This window comes from Brachypodium distachyon, chromosome 2 (genome assembly GCF_000005505.3).
Source record: "Brachypodium distachyon strain Bd21 chromosome 2, Brachypodium_distachyon_v3.0, whole genome shotgun sequence".
Lineage (NCBI taxonomy): Eukaryota > Viridiplantae > Streptophyta > Magnoliopsida > Poales > Poaceae > Brachypodium > Brachypodium distachyon.
In genome coordinates, this window is record NC_016132.3 from 47,716,822 (window position 1) to 47,733,940 (window position 17,119).

Consider the following 17,119-nt stretch of genomic DNA (forward strand, 5'->3'; position numbering starts at 1 on the left):
GATCTATATTCTAGAATTATTCATATTTTTTATATTCTCGAAACTGTTTAATTTTCCAACAGTCCAAAAACATTATTATAGGCAATTTCCGGATTTAAATATGGGTTTAGCAGATGCACTAAAGACGGATAAATTCTTCGGGGTGTAGTTCGAGAGATGACAATTAAAGGCCATGCTCTGGTTGCAGACTCTGAAAGCATTCTGGGTAACAAACGGCAAACCTGACAGAGATTTGTGTGAGTAAGCTCAGAAAAAACTCTAGGATGCCAATGTTGCCTTTAGAGGATGCATCATTCTGAGTGATTTTTCTGACCGTCTTTGTGCTGTGTACATGCACATAGAAGATGGGAAGGAGTTGTGGGATGTACTGGATGCTAAATTCGGTGCAACCGATGCAGGCAGTGAACTGTATACCATGGAGTCTCTTAATGATTACATGATGGTGGATAACCGTTCTGTAGTTGAACAGGTGCAAGAGATACAGGTCATTGTGAGAGAGATCCAACTTCTCAAGTGTGACTTGTCCGATAAGTACGTGGCTGGGTGCACATTGCAAAGTTACCTCCTGCGTGGAGGAACTTCGCCACGTCTCTGAAACACAAGAGACAGGAGATATTAGTCAAACAACTGATAGCGTTCCTTGATGTTGAAGAGAAAGCTCAGGCTAAGGACACCACAAAGAGGGCTGCTAAAATTCCGTCTAACACCAATATGATACAGAGGAATTTTCACGGCAACGCAAAGAACAAAGGGAAGAAGTCCGCTGTTGTTAACAACAAGCCTGCGCAGACTACTACCTTCAAGAGCTCGGCCACTTATCCAGAGACTGTCATGATTGTGCAGATCGCAGAGGGAAAAATGGGCAGAAGACTGTCAACGTTGTGACCGCTAGCAACACTGAGACGTATGGTATTTTACCTATTGTTCTTCCATTATTTCAATCTCCATGTTGGTGGATTGATACGGGTGCTAATGTTCATGTATGTTCTGACATCTCTTTGTTTACTTCTTACCAGCATGGAAGGGATTCAACCGTCTTGATGGGAAACACGTCACACGCAACTGTTCATGGTGTTGGTACGGTCGATCTGAAGTTTACATCGGGCAAGATTGTGCGGCTAAGGAATGTGATGCATGTCCCCTCCATGAACAAGAATCTCGTTAACGGTTCCATTTTATGCAGAGATGGTTTTAAGGTAGTTTTGGAGTCTAATCAAGTAGTTGTTTCCAAACATGGACAATTTATTCGTAAAGACTATGAGTGCGGAGGCTTTGTTCCGTTTTCCCTTTCAGATTTTAGTAACATGTCAGTGAAACATATTTGTGGCAATCTTAATGATGATGCAAGTGTTTCGCACTCTCGTTTATGTCATATTAATTTCGTTTTAATGTCTCGTTTAATTCCTACTTTTAGCATTGCCAAATGTTCTAAGTGCCATAGTTGTGTGCAATCAAAGCAATCTCGAAAGCCCCACACGGCGGTCGAGGAGAGAATTAATCTGGCACCTCTAGAACGCATACGTTCTGACCTTTGTGAGATGAATGGTGTGTTGACAAAAGGTGGAAAGAGATATTTTATGACGTTAATTGATGATGCCAATAGATTCTGCTATGTTTATTTGTTGCGAATGAAAGATGAGGCTTTAGACTGCTTTAAAATCTATAAGGCTGAAGTTGAAAAGCAATTCGAGAGAAAGATCAAACGTATTAGGTCGGATCGTGGTGGTGAGTATTTCTCCAATATATTTGATGAATTTTGTGAGGAACATGTTATTATTCATGAGAGGACGCCTCCTTATTCGCCCCAATCAAACGGGGTCGCCGAGAGAAAAACCGCACGTTGACTGACTTGGTGCATTCCACGTTAGTCATCGCCGGTTTATCTAAGGCATGGTGGGAGGAGGCTCTGCTGACTTCATGTCATGTCCTGAATATAGTTCCAAACAAAAATAAAGAGAAGACTCCCTATGAGGAGTCGATTGGGAGAAAGCCATCACTTTCTTACTTGCGCACTTGGGGATGTTTGGCGAAGATCAATGTTCCAATTCCCAAGAAACGCAAGGTCGGACCGAAAACAGTGGATTGTATCTTTCTAGGCTATGCTCAGCGGAGTGTAGGCTATAGATTCTTAGTAGTTAAATCCGAGGTACCTGATATGCATGTTGATACTATTATGTAATCTTATGATGCAACATTTTTTGAGAATATTTTTTCCTATGAAAGATATGCATAACATTGCTAGATTTCTTCTGAAATATTATCTGAGTCTAGCATAACTGAATCTAATACATCTGATAATGAATTCGAACATCCTGAGGATGATGTTGAGAAGGATGACAATGAAGCTCCTTCCAGGAGTAAGAGACAAAGGATTGCAAAATCCCTCGGTGATGACTTCATTGTGTACCTTGTGGAGGATACTCCCAAAACCATTGCATAGCCTTTATGTATCTTCGGATGCAGATGACTGGAAAGAAACTGTCCAGAGTGAGATGGATTCCATTCTTTCTAATGGGACTTGGGAGTTATCTGAACGACCACATGGTTGTAAGCCAGTGGGCTTCAAGTGGGTGTTCAAGAAGAAACTAAAGCGTGACGGTATTATTGAAAAGTATAAGGCGGCTGGTGGCAAAAGGCTACACTCAGAAAGAAGACGAAGATTACTTCGACACCTATTCACCCGTTGCTAGACTTACTACCATCCGAATACTACTATCCCTGGCTGCCTCCTATGGTCTTGTCGTGTGAAGTCTGTCAGGAAATTGAGAAACTGTGGAGTAATAACTATTACATATATTCAAACAGACAAAACCCGGCAGATCCCTTTACAAAGGGACTATCACGTAATGTGATAGAGAGCGCATCGAGGGAGATGGGATTGAGACCCATGAACGTTACGCCATAGTACACCCAACCTATGTGATCGGAGATCTCATGAAGTAGGACCTGGGAAGAATGAAGCTATACGCATAACAGAGAAGAGTATGATATAACCCTCTCTATGTGAAGATGTGCAACTCTCAAACTGTTGTAAGTCAAGTTGGCAACATGCCTTAATGTGTTCATTGCGGCTATGAATAGCAAAAAATGTTGTCCTACAGAGCATTCTTGAAAGAACACACCCATATGAGTCCGACTGTCTAACGTTGAAGCACGGCCCGGGCCAAATCGTGTCGGGCCAAGCATGAAGCCCACCACGTGACAGGATTTTTTAGGGATTCCGGCCCATGGGCTGGCACGAGCACGGCATGCAAAGCACCGGGACGAGCACGGCACGGGAACGAACCCGGCACGAAAAGCACGACATGAAAACAAACCAATTTTAATTCTTTTTTACAAACTTTTTTACGTGTTTTCCAGTGTTTTTTCAATTTTTACAGAATTTTTCCTTTAAAAACGCCCCGAACAGGCCAAAATACCCCGAACGGGCCGAAACAGCCCGAACGTACACAGCTCGGGCCTTTGTGCTTTCAGGCCGTTAGGCCAGGCCGGAAATGACTGTGTTCCAGGTCTTCTTCCCAGATCAGGCCTGTGGGCCAAACCAGCACGGCACGACTTCATTTCGTGCCCACCCGTGCCAGGCCGTGCTGTGCGGGGCCGTCCCCATCTCGTGCCCGGGCCGTGCCGGGTCGGCCCGATGGCCAGGATTAGCCACCCCCACCGTATGGGTCCACCCACGAAACTAGCTGCAGATAATAACGAACTAGCAGGTGTGCCCGCGCGTTGCTACGGGTCAACAAAATCATAAACTATTTATTTTTATTTTCTGTGTAGGCAACTCATAGCGCCGTCGAGGTCGGCATGCGGGTGTGGTGGCGTCAGTTGTAAGATGGAGTAGGAGAAATCGTGAAAAAAACTGGAGGAAAAGAAACTAACGTGCAGTGACATATTTGTTGTAATTTTAACTGGAGGAAAAAAAATAACGGACAGGGACATATTGGTTGTAATTTTAACGAAATTAACCTAGGACGACGACCGTACCAAGTTAACCTACGGCGGCGACCGTATCATCACACCAACTCTAATTTAATATATTGGGGCATAGATACATGTGACGTACACGGGCTACGTTGTCGGGCAGCACGAATCGCTGCGAGAAGGAACGGCCGAATGGGCACCGGCACTTAGCTGAGCCGCTAGAAAATGAATTTTCGTATGCCATTGCGAAATGTTCACTTTTCCATGGATCACGTCATTGCACAAGTGTGCTATGCACGCCATGGCAATATCAGAACCCTTTGCTCCCTCGTCCATAGGTACACGATCTAGTAGCACACGAAGCCACTCCGACCAGGACCCCAGCGGATTTCGGCTCATGAAGTGACATCTGAAGTGTGTTGTGAGGTTGGAGCTTAGGTATTGTAACTGCAAACAACAGTCCTAGTTGACTTCATTTTGTTGTTAACAAAAGAAGTTGAGGACAGAAGTAATACAAGTCAAATAAACGAGACAGATCCTTGACATTGGCTTGTCGGTTTTGTGGCTGAGAAATAACTGCAGTAAACAACCATCTGATATAAAAATGAAATCTATTTATTATATACTAAAAGCAATATGAGGGGTACCGAGGAGAGACTCCACGTTGATCCACATCATCAGAATTATTTTGATCGTTAAATCTAAGATCTGAGGGTCGTGAACAACGTTTGCCTTTCTTCTCACAGGCACGTACAAATTCAGATCTATTATGTATGTCACGTTGGCTGCTAAAAAATAGGAAACCGAAGCCCACTCCAAACGCGTTCAAATTCAGATCTATATGAAGGTCACGTTGGTTGCTAAAAAGGAGGAAACCGAAAGCCCACTCCAAACGTTGTTACGATACATTAGGCTTTGGGCTTTTCGTATAAAAAAAGACATGTCACGTTTCACAGCACGGTTTTGCTAAAAGAACTTATCCATACCTATCACGTTGCCGGCGATGTTAACTATTTGCTGCCCCACATGAATCACTCTCCAGTCACTCATATCCAATCCAATACCTACAAAACCAAAACTATAGTACAAAAATAAATGAAATTGAATCAGCTGCTTAAGAAAATATGTTACTCCTAATAGAGTCAATATAAAGGGTGCCAAGGGGAGGCTCCATGTAGATCATCCACATCATTTGAAATATTTAGACCGTTAGATCTTATATCTCATGGTTAAGATTTATTAAGGTGGGTATATCTGATGGGATAAGGACAAAACATCAAAGTGGTTTGAGACTCATATAAGCCAGCATGCTAACTAAGCTAAATATTTATTTCTATGTTGTCGAACACAACATCGAACTGCATTAGACGATAATAAATTTTTCATTGTTTTTTCACGAGTCGCAAGAATAAGCTAAAGCCTTATTACCTGCAAAAGGAAAGGTTGGTGCCGATTGGTACTGTAAAATCTTGCATATCTGCATCGACATCATGAATTTGTAGTTCGGATACACAAAGCCTATACTAAAAGCAATATGAGAGGTACCGAGGGGAGGCTTCACGTTAATCCACATCATCTCAATTAATTTGACCATTCGATCTTATATCTAATGATCAAGATTTAATGAGAGCGTATGTTTGATGGGCTATTACTAAACATTAAAGTGGTTTCAGGGCCAATTAGGCCCAACACTCCAACAGTGACATTAGAGATAATTAGAGGTATATTTGTTGAGCTATAATAAACATTAAAATATTTTTAGGCCCAAGTAAGCCCAATTTATTGTAATTAGTGGTAATTAAGTTAAATTTGTTTTTTTTTTGCCAAACATAACATAGTCTCTTACACGACAACATTTCAACTTTACTTTCGTTGTTTTCCTTCATAGGTCATGAAATAAAATACATAATAATCTAAGTGTTTGTTTTTATGGTGCCAAATGTAACATAATATGTTATCAATTTTATTTCTTCACAGGTCATGAAAATATTAAATAATAAACTAAAAGCAATATGAAGGGTACCGAGGCCCTCCACCTTGATTAAGAAAAAGAATCCGCCAAAAATAGATTAAGGAAAAAATGAGGGAAACTGACGCATCGTTTATTTGATGTTACGTTCGACTGAACCTCCAAAAAGAAATACCGAGTCCAAACTAACAACAAGAAGCAGTGGCGAGAGGCGCCAAGCAGAGCAGCAACGGACAAGGGTGGGAGTACTGTGGCGGTTGTGGCCTGGCCGCCTAGGGGATTTGGGGAATGAGAGGCTCATGTGAGGGATTACACAATTTAGGTACAGAACTATATCCCTTAAAGCCTCCACAGTGGTGCCGGGCATAGCGGAAGGCAGTGCAGGGGTGCGCGCGGAGGGGTCGGAGGCGCTGTTGGGCGAGCGCGGCATAGGGGCACTAGCGGAGGCGGTGTAGGGCGTGCGTAGAAGGGGCGGAGGTGGGGCAGAGGGCGTGCGTCGGAGGAGTGGAGGAGGTGCAGGGCCGCGAGCGGAGGTGGTGCCGTGGGGCGCTGGCGGAGTTGGGGTCCGAGGATTTGATGGGAAAGTGAGATTGGGGAAGAAGAAGAGACAAGGGAAATGGGTAATTAATCCATTCTTTTGTGGGTCCCATTTACGTGCAAAATTTGGCATCATTTCACTGCATGAAAACTAAAATTTAGCGTCAATGCCAATTTGGATATATTTGACAAATTTGGCTTTTGGCACGCCCTGGAAGCCCTTAGGTATACAAATATCATATTTTCGATTTTAGAATTAAAAGTACTTAAAAATATGATGAATAGATACATATCGGACAAAATCTAATATCAGTAAATTATACTCACTCCATCAATTTATAAGACCCGCATTGAATTTTGTACCAAACTTTGACGAACAATTATACAAAAAGAAATGTAGCTATATAAACATATACTATTGGTTGAATTTTCCAATACGAATACAACGATATTTTTTTTGTGTCGCTTTCGCCAAAGTCCCTTATAAAATCCCGAGCGAGCCTTATAAACCCGGCCAGATGGGATATAACAGTACAGTAGGGAATCAAAAGAGGTACAAAATGAAAAAATCATTAGCACACGTACAAAAAAATAATACAAGAGCGATCATCAGGTCTATCACGCGCATTTCGCGCAGGCCAACGTGCTAGTTCGTGCAACAATAATCAGACCAGACGGTTTATGTCGACTAACATAACTATTTTAAGTCGATATATTGAGCCATACTCACTTGAATTGTATATGCTTTTCATTTAAACTGAAATACACTTGCCAATATGGCTTTCATTCTTCCAATCCTATCAGTTAAGCCACATGAAACTAGTTAGTACTCCACCAGTTGATACTGGAAACAACAAAACAAAGACGACGACGACGACGACAACAACAACAAAGAACAGAACAGAGTCAAGCTATACACGCACTGCTACCTTCTACGCGTCAACCATCAGCACCATTAATAAATCCACGCTAGCTAAGACAGACTCAGATCATCTCACAACCTGGTGACGAGCACCCCAATCTGGACGCTCTTGACCTCCTCCCTCTCCATGGACTCGGTGACGAGCTGGGTGTACTCGTGGAACAGCGCGTCCACGACGTCCGGCCCGAAGTGGTGGCTCAGCATGGACTCCTGGATGGCCCTGATCGCCATCGACACCGTCCTGCCGTCCTCCTTGGCGTCGCCGCTGCTGCTCAGGTTGATCTCCTGCGCCTGCACGTGGTCGACTCCGAAGGACCCTTCCCGACGCACTTCCTCCTCCACCTCCCGCAGCGACGGCGCGTAGAACGGCACGTTGTACGCGTCCACTTTGTCCTGCCCAACCAGCCCCTTTGACACGAGTGCCGCGAATGACTCGGACAGGAGCTCCCACAGGAAGTTCGTCCTCCGGTCGGCGCGGCTCTCGCTTTGCCGGCCCAGCATGGCCAGAACCATCCTGCCGCCCGGGAGGACCTCGGCGGCGCGCGACTTTAGGAACAGGCTGAAGTCTCGCTGGAACTGCCTAAAATAGGCCAGTTGGACGGCGAAAGGGCTCGTGTCTGATATGTACATCTTCCCCTTGTTGATCGGCGCGTTCGTGGTCTGGTCGAAGAGCCCCGGAGGGACCTGGGAGAGCCAGTGCAGGCTGGAGCAGGAGCAGATGAAGTGCACGCTCTGCCGGGGGAAGAGCCTGCCGTAGAAGGACCCGGGGACGCCGGACAGGAACACCATCGGCCGGCCCCACTCGTCGGACCTGGCGGCCGACTTGAGCCGGTCGGTGAACTCCGGGAGGCTGAAGAAGATGGTGTTGAAGTCGTTGGTCGGGAGGTCGTTGAGGAGCACCGAGAACTCCGGCGGCGGCTGCGTCGACGAGCCGCGGCATACCTTGCCGATGCTCCTGATGATGTCCTCCACCAGGCACAGCGCGTTCGGGCCCGAGGAGCACCCGAGGTCGGCCACCGTGAACCTCTCCGGCATCTGCGAAAGGTACACGTCCGTGGCAGAGTTGGTGATCAGGCTCTTCAGAGTGTCCATGCCCCTCTTCTGCAAGAATTGATAATATACGTGTTCAGAATGTGTCTTGATCTGAATTGGGAATGTCAATCATCCGTGATCGAGGTGGATGAATTGCTCACCTGAAGCGAAGAGTTCTGCGCGTAGCTGGTCTCGTCGAGGCCTTCTTTCATGTGGAGGATCGTCTCCACGTTCATGAACGGGAGCTTGTCGGAGCAGTGGACCATTGAGGAAGCCATGGCTGGTCACTGGTGGTAGTGGACTGGTTATCAAGAATTAATGCCTTCTTCCTGTGGTCCTGTAATGTAAAATACATACAAGTTCAGGACGCTGCTTAACTGTGTAGTACAACAACATTTTGCACAAAATATGTTTGGCAGCAAAAAAGAGCTACTCTACACCGTATCTCTAGCTACGGGCAGTTACACGGTAGGTGTAAAAGTTATTCTCGAGGCATCTGTTTAGGCCACTTTATGCAAACAAAGCGTGATATGTCTAACTGAGATGTCCTTTTTGGCTCGGTTTTGGTACGACTCATTGAGAAGCCAGGTTCAGTCAGATAAAGTACAATACTGTCAGGCTTTAAGTACATGGTCTCGGATTCGATGTTATCATACCGTGCACGGCGGCAGATTGGACTCTCTCAGGTGAAACGAAGTGACAGTGTGATGAGAATGCTATGCAGAAATTAAAAGACGCCAAGCAAAACTACTGGTGGAAACATTTTCCGGCCATGTCTTCTTATTAAAATATATTTTATCGGCCATGTTCCCTCCATAATAAGTGGCTGGAAACCTGAGTCAACCGACACCTTTTGTGCTTAATTGGTGCCCTGTCTACCATGACTCCTACAGTAACAACTCAAAGGACACTTTCCACTTTGTTCAGAGACATATCCATGTTTTTTTTATGAGGAAGATTTTCTTGTTGGCGCGGAACAGAGAACCTGTTTCCAAATGGAACAAATGCCATTTCCATGTCTAAATAGGCGAATGGATGCAGTTCTCGAAAGACTGCCCACTTTTTCAAACAGGCATTTCCATGTTTAAACAGGCAACATGGATTGAATGCTTGAAAGCCTCTCCCCTGTTCAGTGCTTCCTTTCAGAAATGGAAGGTTCTTGATTCAACAGATGCAATGGAAGTGGACAAAACATGCTAAATGCAGAGCATATGTAGCCCATCATCCTCTAGCTGTCTAGCTAGCAGCACCGACCGATCATATATGTGGACAAACAAAACAATGCTATTTTCATCAGCTACATGATATGCACACGCATGAGATCAAGCATTCCAGAGCCAAATCAAGCAGCTTCTTAAGAACTCACCTTCGGATTTCAGACAGTATCAGCTGGTCTCCTCTCCAAACTGCTTAGCTTTGCCTGTCCTGGCTTTGTGACCGGCTTGGCTGCCTAGCTTGGCATCTGCAGTGCTCGCACCTCGTGGTATTTATAGGCGGCCAAATGGAATCCGAATAGTCCAGTTGCGAGGGGCGCGCCCCCACTTGCGCAAATTGTACTCATAAAAATGACGACCGCCATGCTCGCTCCACACCGTTGGCTAAGTGGCTACCGTATGCAATGGGGAGAAATATCAGACCTCTCAAGCTGCAGCTATAGTAATGGTATCATTATTAAGTACTCCCCCTATTCATAAAACTGTTGTCCATTTTGTACTAAGTACTTCGTTTCGTAAAAAATTTGTACTAAGTGGATAGCACTTTTTATGAATCGAAATGAGTAAATGCAAACGAAGATTAGATACGGTACGCCACACACAGACACAGCCAGCTGGGTGTCACGAACGCCATTTCCATCCATCCGTATATAAACAAGAGAAAAGATTCAGCAATCCTGCAGTTTAGTTTATGATTGAGAATCCCCAAAAGCTGGCCCTCTGGGGAAGATATTCGGGGGCCGTGGGTTCGTGGCGTATCGCGGCGGGACAGCTAGGCGTGTCGCCGGTGGAAAATTGAGAGGCGGTGGGGCTGGACCGTCGATCGCCACCTTTTTCCGTTTTCTTTTCCGTGCAGAAGGGAAGGAATTGGGGGCAGTGGGCGGGCACACGAGACGAGAGGAGCAGAGTGTCCCAAGGAGTGCCAAAGTGCAGTGCAGGTGGGCGGACTCGTGTCTCGTGTGATGTGTGACGACGTCTCATCGGTACATTCCCCAACCGGAACCAGCAGTGTTTGCTCTCCTTCCTCTAACTTGCCTATCATGAGTGGAATGGAATGTGCTGATAGCGAGAGCCTGAGGCTCCCGTGAATTGCTTCCGAAATCTAGAGTGTTAGGTATCGTTGCAAACCGGGTCCTTTTTCCTCTCTTCTTCTCTTCTCTCTCCAGTTCGCTGTTGCTTGCTCCAACTTCCAAGTATAAGAAACTGGAGATAGAGTGATAGAGTTGTGGATCACATTGTCTTGTGTTGCCCTGTTTTCTTGTCACGGCGAGCTAAACAGGACTACTCGTGAGTTAAACGGGTCATGTACTTGCAGTACTTTTCAGGCAGAACTGGTCTCTTTTTTTTTTTTTTGCAAGGAGGAAGAAATGATCTTGAACTGAGGGGTGAACTTTATTCATGAAGAATCAAAGTACTTCACACTAAGAAAAGCCTAAACCCTTTATATTAATCACGCAGTGCAAATCTATGGACTAATTAACTTCATATATATATCACGAAAAGTAAATTTTTGGAACAAACAAGAATCTTTGCCTGCACTTAGGAAAAGGCATAGACAGACAATGCGAAATTATGTAACTTGGCTAGCTTTTACAGTTAAAGATTATGTAACGGGATTTGCACACGTACTGATTAAGACTAGACATATGCTAATATGCTATTGTAAACACATAGCATGGCTAATAGGCATCTCTCTTTCTTTTGCATTTGAGGTAAAGGAGAACAAAGAAAATGCAAAATCTGGCCTAGCAAACGCCTTAAGGTGGACACGTCCATTGTTGCAAGCCTGCACTGCAAATGTCTAATGCCCATCAAGGCTTTGACAGCACATTAAGAATTGAAGATATGGTACTCATATATTCCACATTCTATATCTCTGCATACAATATTTAAGGTATCTAACTACCTATGCTCAGCACTTTGCCCCTTCAATACCAGTGGATGAGCTTGACGAAAAGGAGGATGAAACAAAGAGAAAAAAATAGGCTGGGGGTGGGGTGGTGGCCCTAGCTCCGTCGTTGTTCAATACTGTGCCCAACCTCTGAAAGTTGAAATTTGCCAAATCACTAAACTGAAAACTGTGCTGGTTTATTTGCAGATTATATTTGGGGTGCACTAGTTATCAATCGGTCGAGGGGCGGGTGGTCAGCCGCCTCCCGCACCGACGATCTTACCTAATAGCGACAAATCTGGAGCATCTGATCCTCAACATCAAAATCTTGTATTTAACTTTTTTATACAAAAACCTGTATATAAATAAACTTGTAAACTGGATTTCATACAATATCCATAAAGAGAATATAAATAGCTAAATTTTGGAATAATTTATATGTGAATTATTAGTTGGATATTACAAATATAAACTCTATTTTGTATAATATATTTGGGATAAGAAATAAAAAATATCAATTGCTTTCGTAGATAAACTTGGAATAAACCATGTTTTAATTTTTTTTAAAGTTATATGTGCAGTAAGAATACAAAAATAAATTATGAAGTTTTAAGTAAAAATGGAAGGATTTGAAAAACAACTTAAGAGAATTAGTAATTTTTGCGTTCATACATATTTAATTAGCAATATTGTTTAATGCTGATAGTTGGGTTTATAGAATACAACTAAATTATTTATATAAGAGTTTGGAGCAACGGATAAAAGAAATTAGCAATTTGGTTTCTTATGAGCTCCATAGGAAATCCTTACATAGCTACATTCAATATATGTGTATGTGAAAAATGCAATTAGGTTCATAAAGAATGTGTTCTTATTTATGAAATTTGTAATGATAAATAAAAGTACATTAGCAAATTGGTTTCCTACAAAACAATATAGAGTCCAGAGATAGTTCAAAATCAATTAGAAATTAGATTTATGAAATGCAGCATATACACAACTGGCAAGAAAATTATGATGATGCAGCGCTGTTAGGAGAGAGCTTTGAGGTGCTTCTTGATTACGGCTACCCAAGTAGAAAAGGAAAATACAATTGAATAGAAAATCATGATGATTGGCACTGTTAGGAGGGCACTCTGATGTGTTCTCTCTTGGTATTTTAAAACCTTTTTAAATTTACAAGAGGAAAAAGAATGCCTCTGAGGTGGGTCCAAAGGTTCATACTAAATGCTAAATGAAATCGCGTAACCTTCTTATTAATGAGGTTATATGGACGTTTTATATGTACTTAATACCAACTTGGCAGAATAAAGATACTAGGAGAGCATATATACAAAAAGTATATGCTTGCGTTGCTGCAAGTTAATTAGAAATATGTGTTCATTGTCCGATACCCTTGTTGACTTATTGGGGGTTCATGCGTGGTGGGTCTCGGACTAATTGGCGGTTGTTAATTTAAGAGTTCACCAGGTGCATGCAGAGCTTCTCCCTAGCTAGTGCATGAGCACCTTATGTATTTTTGAATTTTACACTATGATTGCATTTGAAAAGTACCATGCATATATTCAAACGAACCTCTCTCCCTCCACTCCACTCCCTTTTGACCAGTGTATAGCGACCCTTCGAGCTAAACCGTCCTTGCATGCATCTGATTACGCGGCCCTAGTTTTCTGGTTTCCACACATTCTGTTGGCTCACAGTTACAGGGAATATTACGACTTTATGCCTGTGCATGCGCAATATAATATATTTATAGGGCTGTGGATCTATATAATCTTACTTGATGTAATATAATGGATGATGAATACATACTTCACATAGAAAGGTATTTTGTGGAAATTCTGAGAATAAAGTGAACTTGCTTTTCTCGAACAATAAAGTGAACTTGCCAGCTAGTGCGAATGAGATTTAGATTCAAGAGAGCGACTACTATATTTCATTGCCATTAACCACATTAAAACCCTGCTTGAAATGTTGTATTTTTTGTGAGAGGAGGCGGTATTTACTGTTAAGTTCAACTAGCAAGGTGTCCCGCGCAATTAATTGCGCGGGAAACATCTTTTTATGTTTTTATTTCTTTGTCTCACATAGATATGTATTGCTATGTTATTTCAAAAAACATCAAATCAATGATATGTATGTGTCATATAGATAGAAGCGGTCTACGTTTCAAACTTCAATTTTAGGTCGCCGTAGTATAGCATGTTTATAAGAGTTGTCATGTTTTTTTTTTCAAGGAAGGCGCCCGATAGTGGGGGAGCAAAGAAAAGAAAACCAACGAACCGAAGGCCCTAATTTCCCAGGTCGGTGGAGCACGCCCTAGCATGACTCTGAATAACTCCCAAACCAAAAACACAACTTCAAGGGCCGGAAGCACCAACCTTCGGAAAATTAACCTGTTGCGCTCCTACCGAACTCCCCACCTCAAGAGCTCGCATGTTTTGTTTGACTTGATATTAGCTTAATACTCTCAAATGAAATTAATCAATCCCGATACACCTATGTAGAATTAACCAATCTCACTCATGTAAACAAATAGCACGCGATTTGGCCGCTACAGCGGCACGGAAGCCTCGGCGCGGTGCTATGATAGTTGCCGCGAAATCAACGTTGATCCCTAATTTTGCATTAATTTCTTCATTATATAACAGATAAGTTTAGATTTGGCACAAATTTTTTGTACGCCATGACACGATTGAGGCGCAATAGCGGCCGCTATTGCATCTGGAGGATGCCGCCGCGAAATAATTTAGCGCGTGATTTAAAACCTTGATCTCACTACACCAAGAAGTATATAAATATATCATGTTTTGAACATGAGACAACCTCTTATACATATGTGGTTTTAGAATGCAACTCACAATCGAAGTTCAGAACGCGAGCCAACATGTCGATCAATGTTTGCATCAGACTAATTGATCATTCAAGGTGATATTAGTTTTATTTATATATCTGGAATTAAATTTCAGATCATGCTTGAATTAGACTTCACATGTGGAATTGGCCAATCGGTTGCTTGCGCTGATAGGTCGCGTGTACGCTAAGTTACATTAGTCTGTAGGATTTCAGGAGAACTAAATCGTAACGTGAGATTAAATTTTTACGTGATTATATATTGTGCCAATAATTGGACTAAAGTTTACACGGCGAGCTCGCCGTTTTTATATATAACCCATTATTGCAGATATATAGAATATTGATTATTACAAGCGGAACTGAGTTTAGTACTTCAAATTCTCGTTACTCATGAAGAAAACAACAGAAAATAAAGTTGAAAGGCTATAATATATTGATCGCCAGATGGAGGTACATTCAGAGCGTAAGAATAAATATCGGTTTTACCACTAACCCAACATATTGATCCTACGTGGGCCTTAACCACTTTGGTGTTTTTGATACTCCATCAAATATATCCTCCTCGTTAGATCCATATCGTATTGCTTAGAATACTCCATCAAATATACCCAAGAAATTAGAGAGATGCTTTAGAACACAACCATACTGGCGAAAAGGATGAGGCAACACACGAAGTTCCATATCTTATTGCTTAGAATACGCTCTGTACAAGAGGTGAGTGTAAGCGCGTGTCGTGAGCGTCTTCGTTTGTACTGTGTTTCTCATAATAAAAAGAATATGCCATGTATATATAGATGAATATAGATAGTTATTCTACATCGTGGTTATGCAGGCTCGTACAAATAGTTTTAAATATATACAACATTGTTTGTTAATTCTTAATCTTAATTCTTAATACAATTATCTAAAGCATCTTAAGGATTCTTAATACAATTATCTAAAGCATCTTAAGGACTATGCATGGAAATTAAGCAGTACGTGTAATAAAAAAATATTCATCCTTCCTATTAGTAATTTTTGGTCTGAGCGTTGGATGCTTTTTAGGCTGGTCATAGTGGGAGTAACAAAGGTGGTAACTAAAGTGCCAACTAAGCAATTTGAGTGATGTGGCATGTTGTTAATGAGGAAAGAGAGAGTTGGGGTAACTAAATATATTACCATCACATCACACTTCCCAAGATACAATGAGTCTATAAAACTAATAAATGAGCTTTCTATGTTACCACAAATATGTTACTACCCACTATTAAAGTAGTAACATAGACTAGTAACATATGCATGTTACTGATTTATGTTACTCCTCGCTGTGACCAACCTTACTCTTCGCATTCGCTCTGAACCATTGGAAAGGGAGCGAAGCGACGATATGCATGGATACTCTCTTCATCCCTGCCGCTACTAATTCAATGAGGACAAAATAAAACTAGTACTCCTTCCATTGATGATAACCGGACCGCAAATATATAAAGGAGTCAACCTCGTGCTTTAACTCCGCCGATCAAGGGCACCTTAAATCATCAACCTCAGTGCAGCCATACAGGAATCCGTATTAGGTTAGAGAATACCAAGGCACCAAGCCTTAATTAGGGCATGTTGCGGCCAAACTCAGGGTCTGCGTGGGCAGCGCAACGGGCAATCCAGTCGGCCAGATGCACCCTGCGTTTTGACTCTAGGAAAAGGAACGTGACACGTTATGTTGTTCCAGGTTCTAATTACACGATCTAAATGAAATTTTACGTGTCACGTAGATCTAACCGTTGAGTTTGTACAACTCTTAGATCTAACCATCAAAATAATTCTGACGATGTGGATCAACGTGGTCTCCCATCGGTACCTTTCATATTACTTTTAGTATATAATAGACTCTCCTGAAAAATTGAACTAAATATCAGCCTCCGCCCAAAAAAATACAACAATCCAAGCATATGCCCGAGGGAAAATATAGATGATAAGAAATCTAAAGGGGGCAACATATGTTGCCACCACTGCATAAAAGATTGGTCAAATACAAAATTTCAAGTTCCAGGTATTCTATCTTTGCGAATAAATTATTTCGTCTCATGTCTTTTCAGTAAGAAGTTATGAAAAATAACACTCAAGGTTCTCTCGGAACCAAAAACTTGGGAGTGTCAGGCGCAATGAAGTGTTAATATCGAGATGATTGATCTAGATTGAACTTCTCTCGTAAGCAAGCTTCTTCGGAAGTACGGCGTTCTTACATCGGTTGCATATATGGCAGAAAAAAAAACTGAAAAGAAAGAATTTATTGATCTTACAGCCTCTGCACCAAAAAAGTGCTGCAGACAGGGCCAACCTACAGTGTCTTATTTCATGACCTCAGAACTGAGAAGCATATGTCCCAAGTACAACTTAAGCACTTCCTTCATTTGTGGTTTGTGACATCAGGCATCCTACAGACCTGAGCCACTAGAGAAGCATCAGAATATATTGCCTCAATTTTATTGCATGTATTCGGTCACCACTGTCACCTAAGTTAAACCATCAGGAGAACCTGACACTACAACCACCGGAGGGATCCATAACGTCACGAGCTCCATATATCAAATCCAGGTACATGAGATCTGTGAGTAAGACATGCATCAACTCCTGCGCCGATGGCGAATTCAGGGGACACCAATCATGTTTCAGTCATTGACAACTAAGCGCCGTGAATATGCAGTGCTCCTGGTCTTGGCAGCCCCTTGACTTCACGGCTCGATCGAGAACAAAACTAAGTGGCTACAGGAATGGGCACTGGAAATGGACGGTTTTTAGCATGT

General features: G+C 42.5%; 1 protein-coding gene and 1 long non-coding RNA gene across 2 annotated transcripts; one reads left to right on the forward strand and one right to left on the reverse strand.

Annotated features, from left to right (window-relative positions):
- The first annotated feature begins 768 nt into the window (after positions 1–768).
- LOC112270550 lies at positions 769–1,336 on the forward strand. The gene is made up of 2 exons (XR_002962791.1): positions 769–904; positions 1,017–1,336. It is a non-coding gene; the product is annotated as an uncharacterized LOC112270550 (long non-coding RNA).
- A 5,803-nt stretch (positions 1,337–7,139) lies between these two features.
- Positions 7,140–9,863, reverse strand: LOC100833577 (salicylate carboxymethyltransferase). The gene is made up of 3 exons (XM_003569583.4): positions 9,745–9,863; positions 8,540–8,715; positions 7,140–8,447 (listed from the first exon to the last, which is right to left on the reverse strand). Exons 2-3 carry the CDS (start codon positions 8,654–8,656, stop codon positions 7,419–7,421), a joined length of 1,146 nt encoding a protein of 381 aa, XP_003569631.1. The 5' UTR covers positions 8,657–8,715; positions 9,745–9,863; the 3' UTR covers positions 7,140–7,418.
- Positions 9,864–17,119: the final 7,256 nt, after the last annotated feature.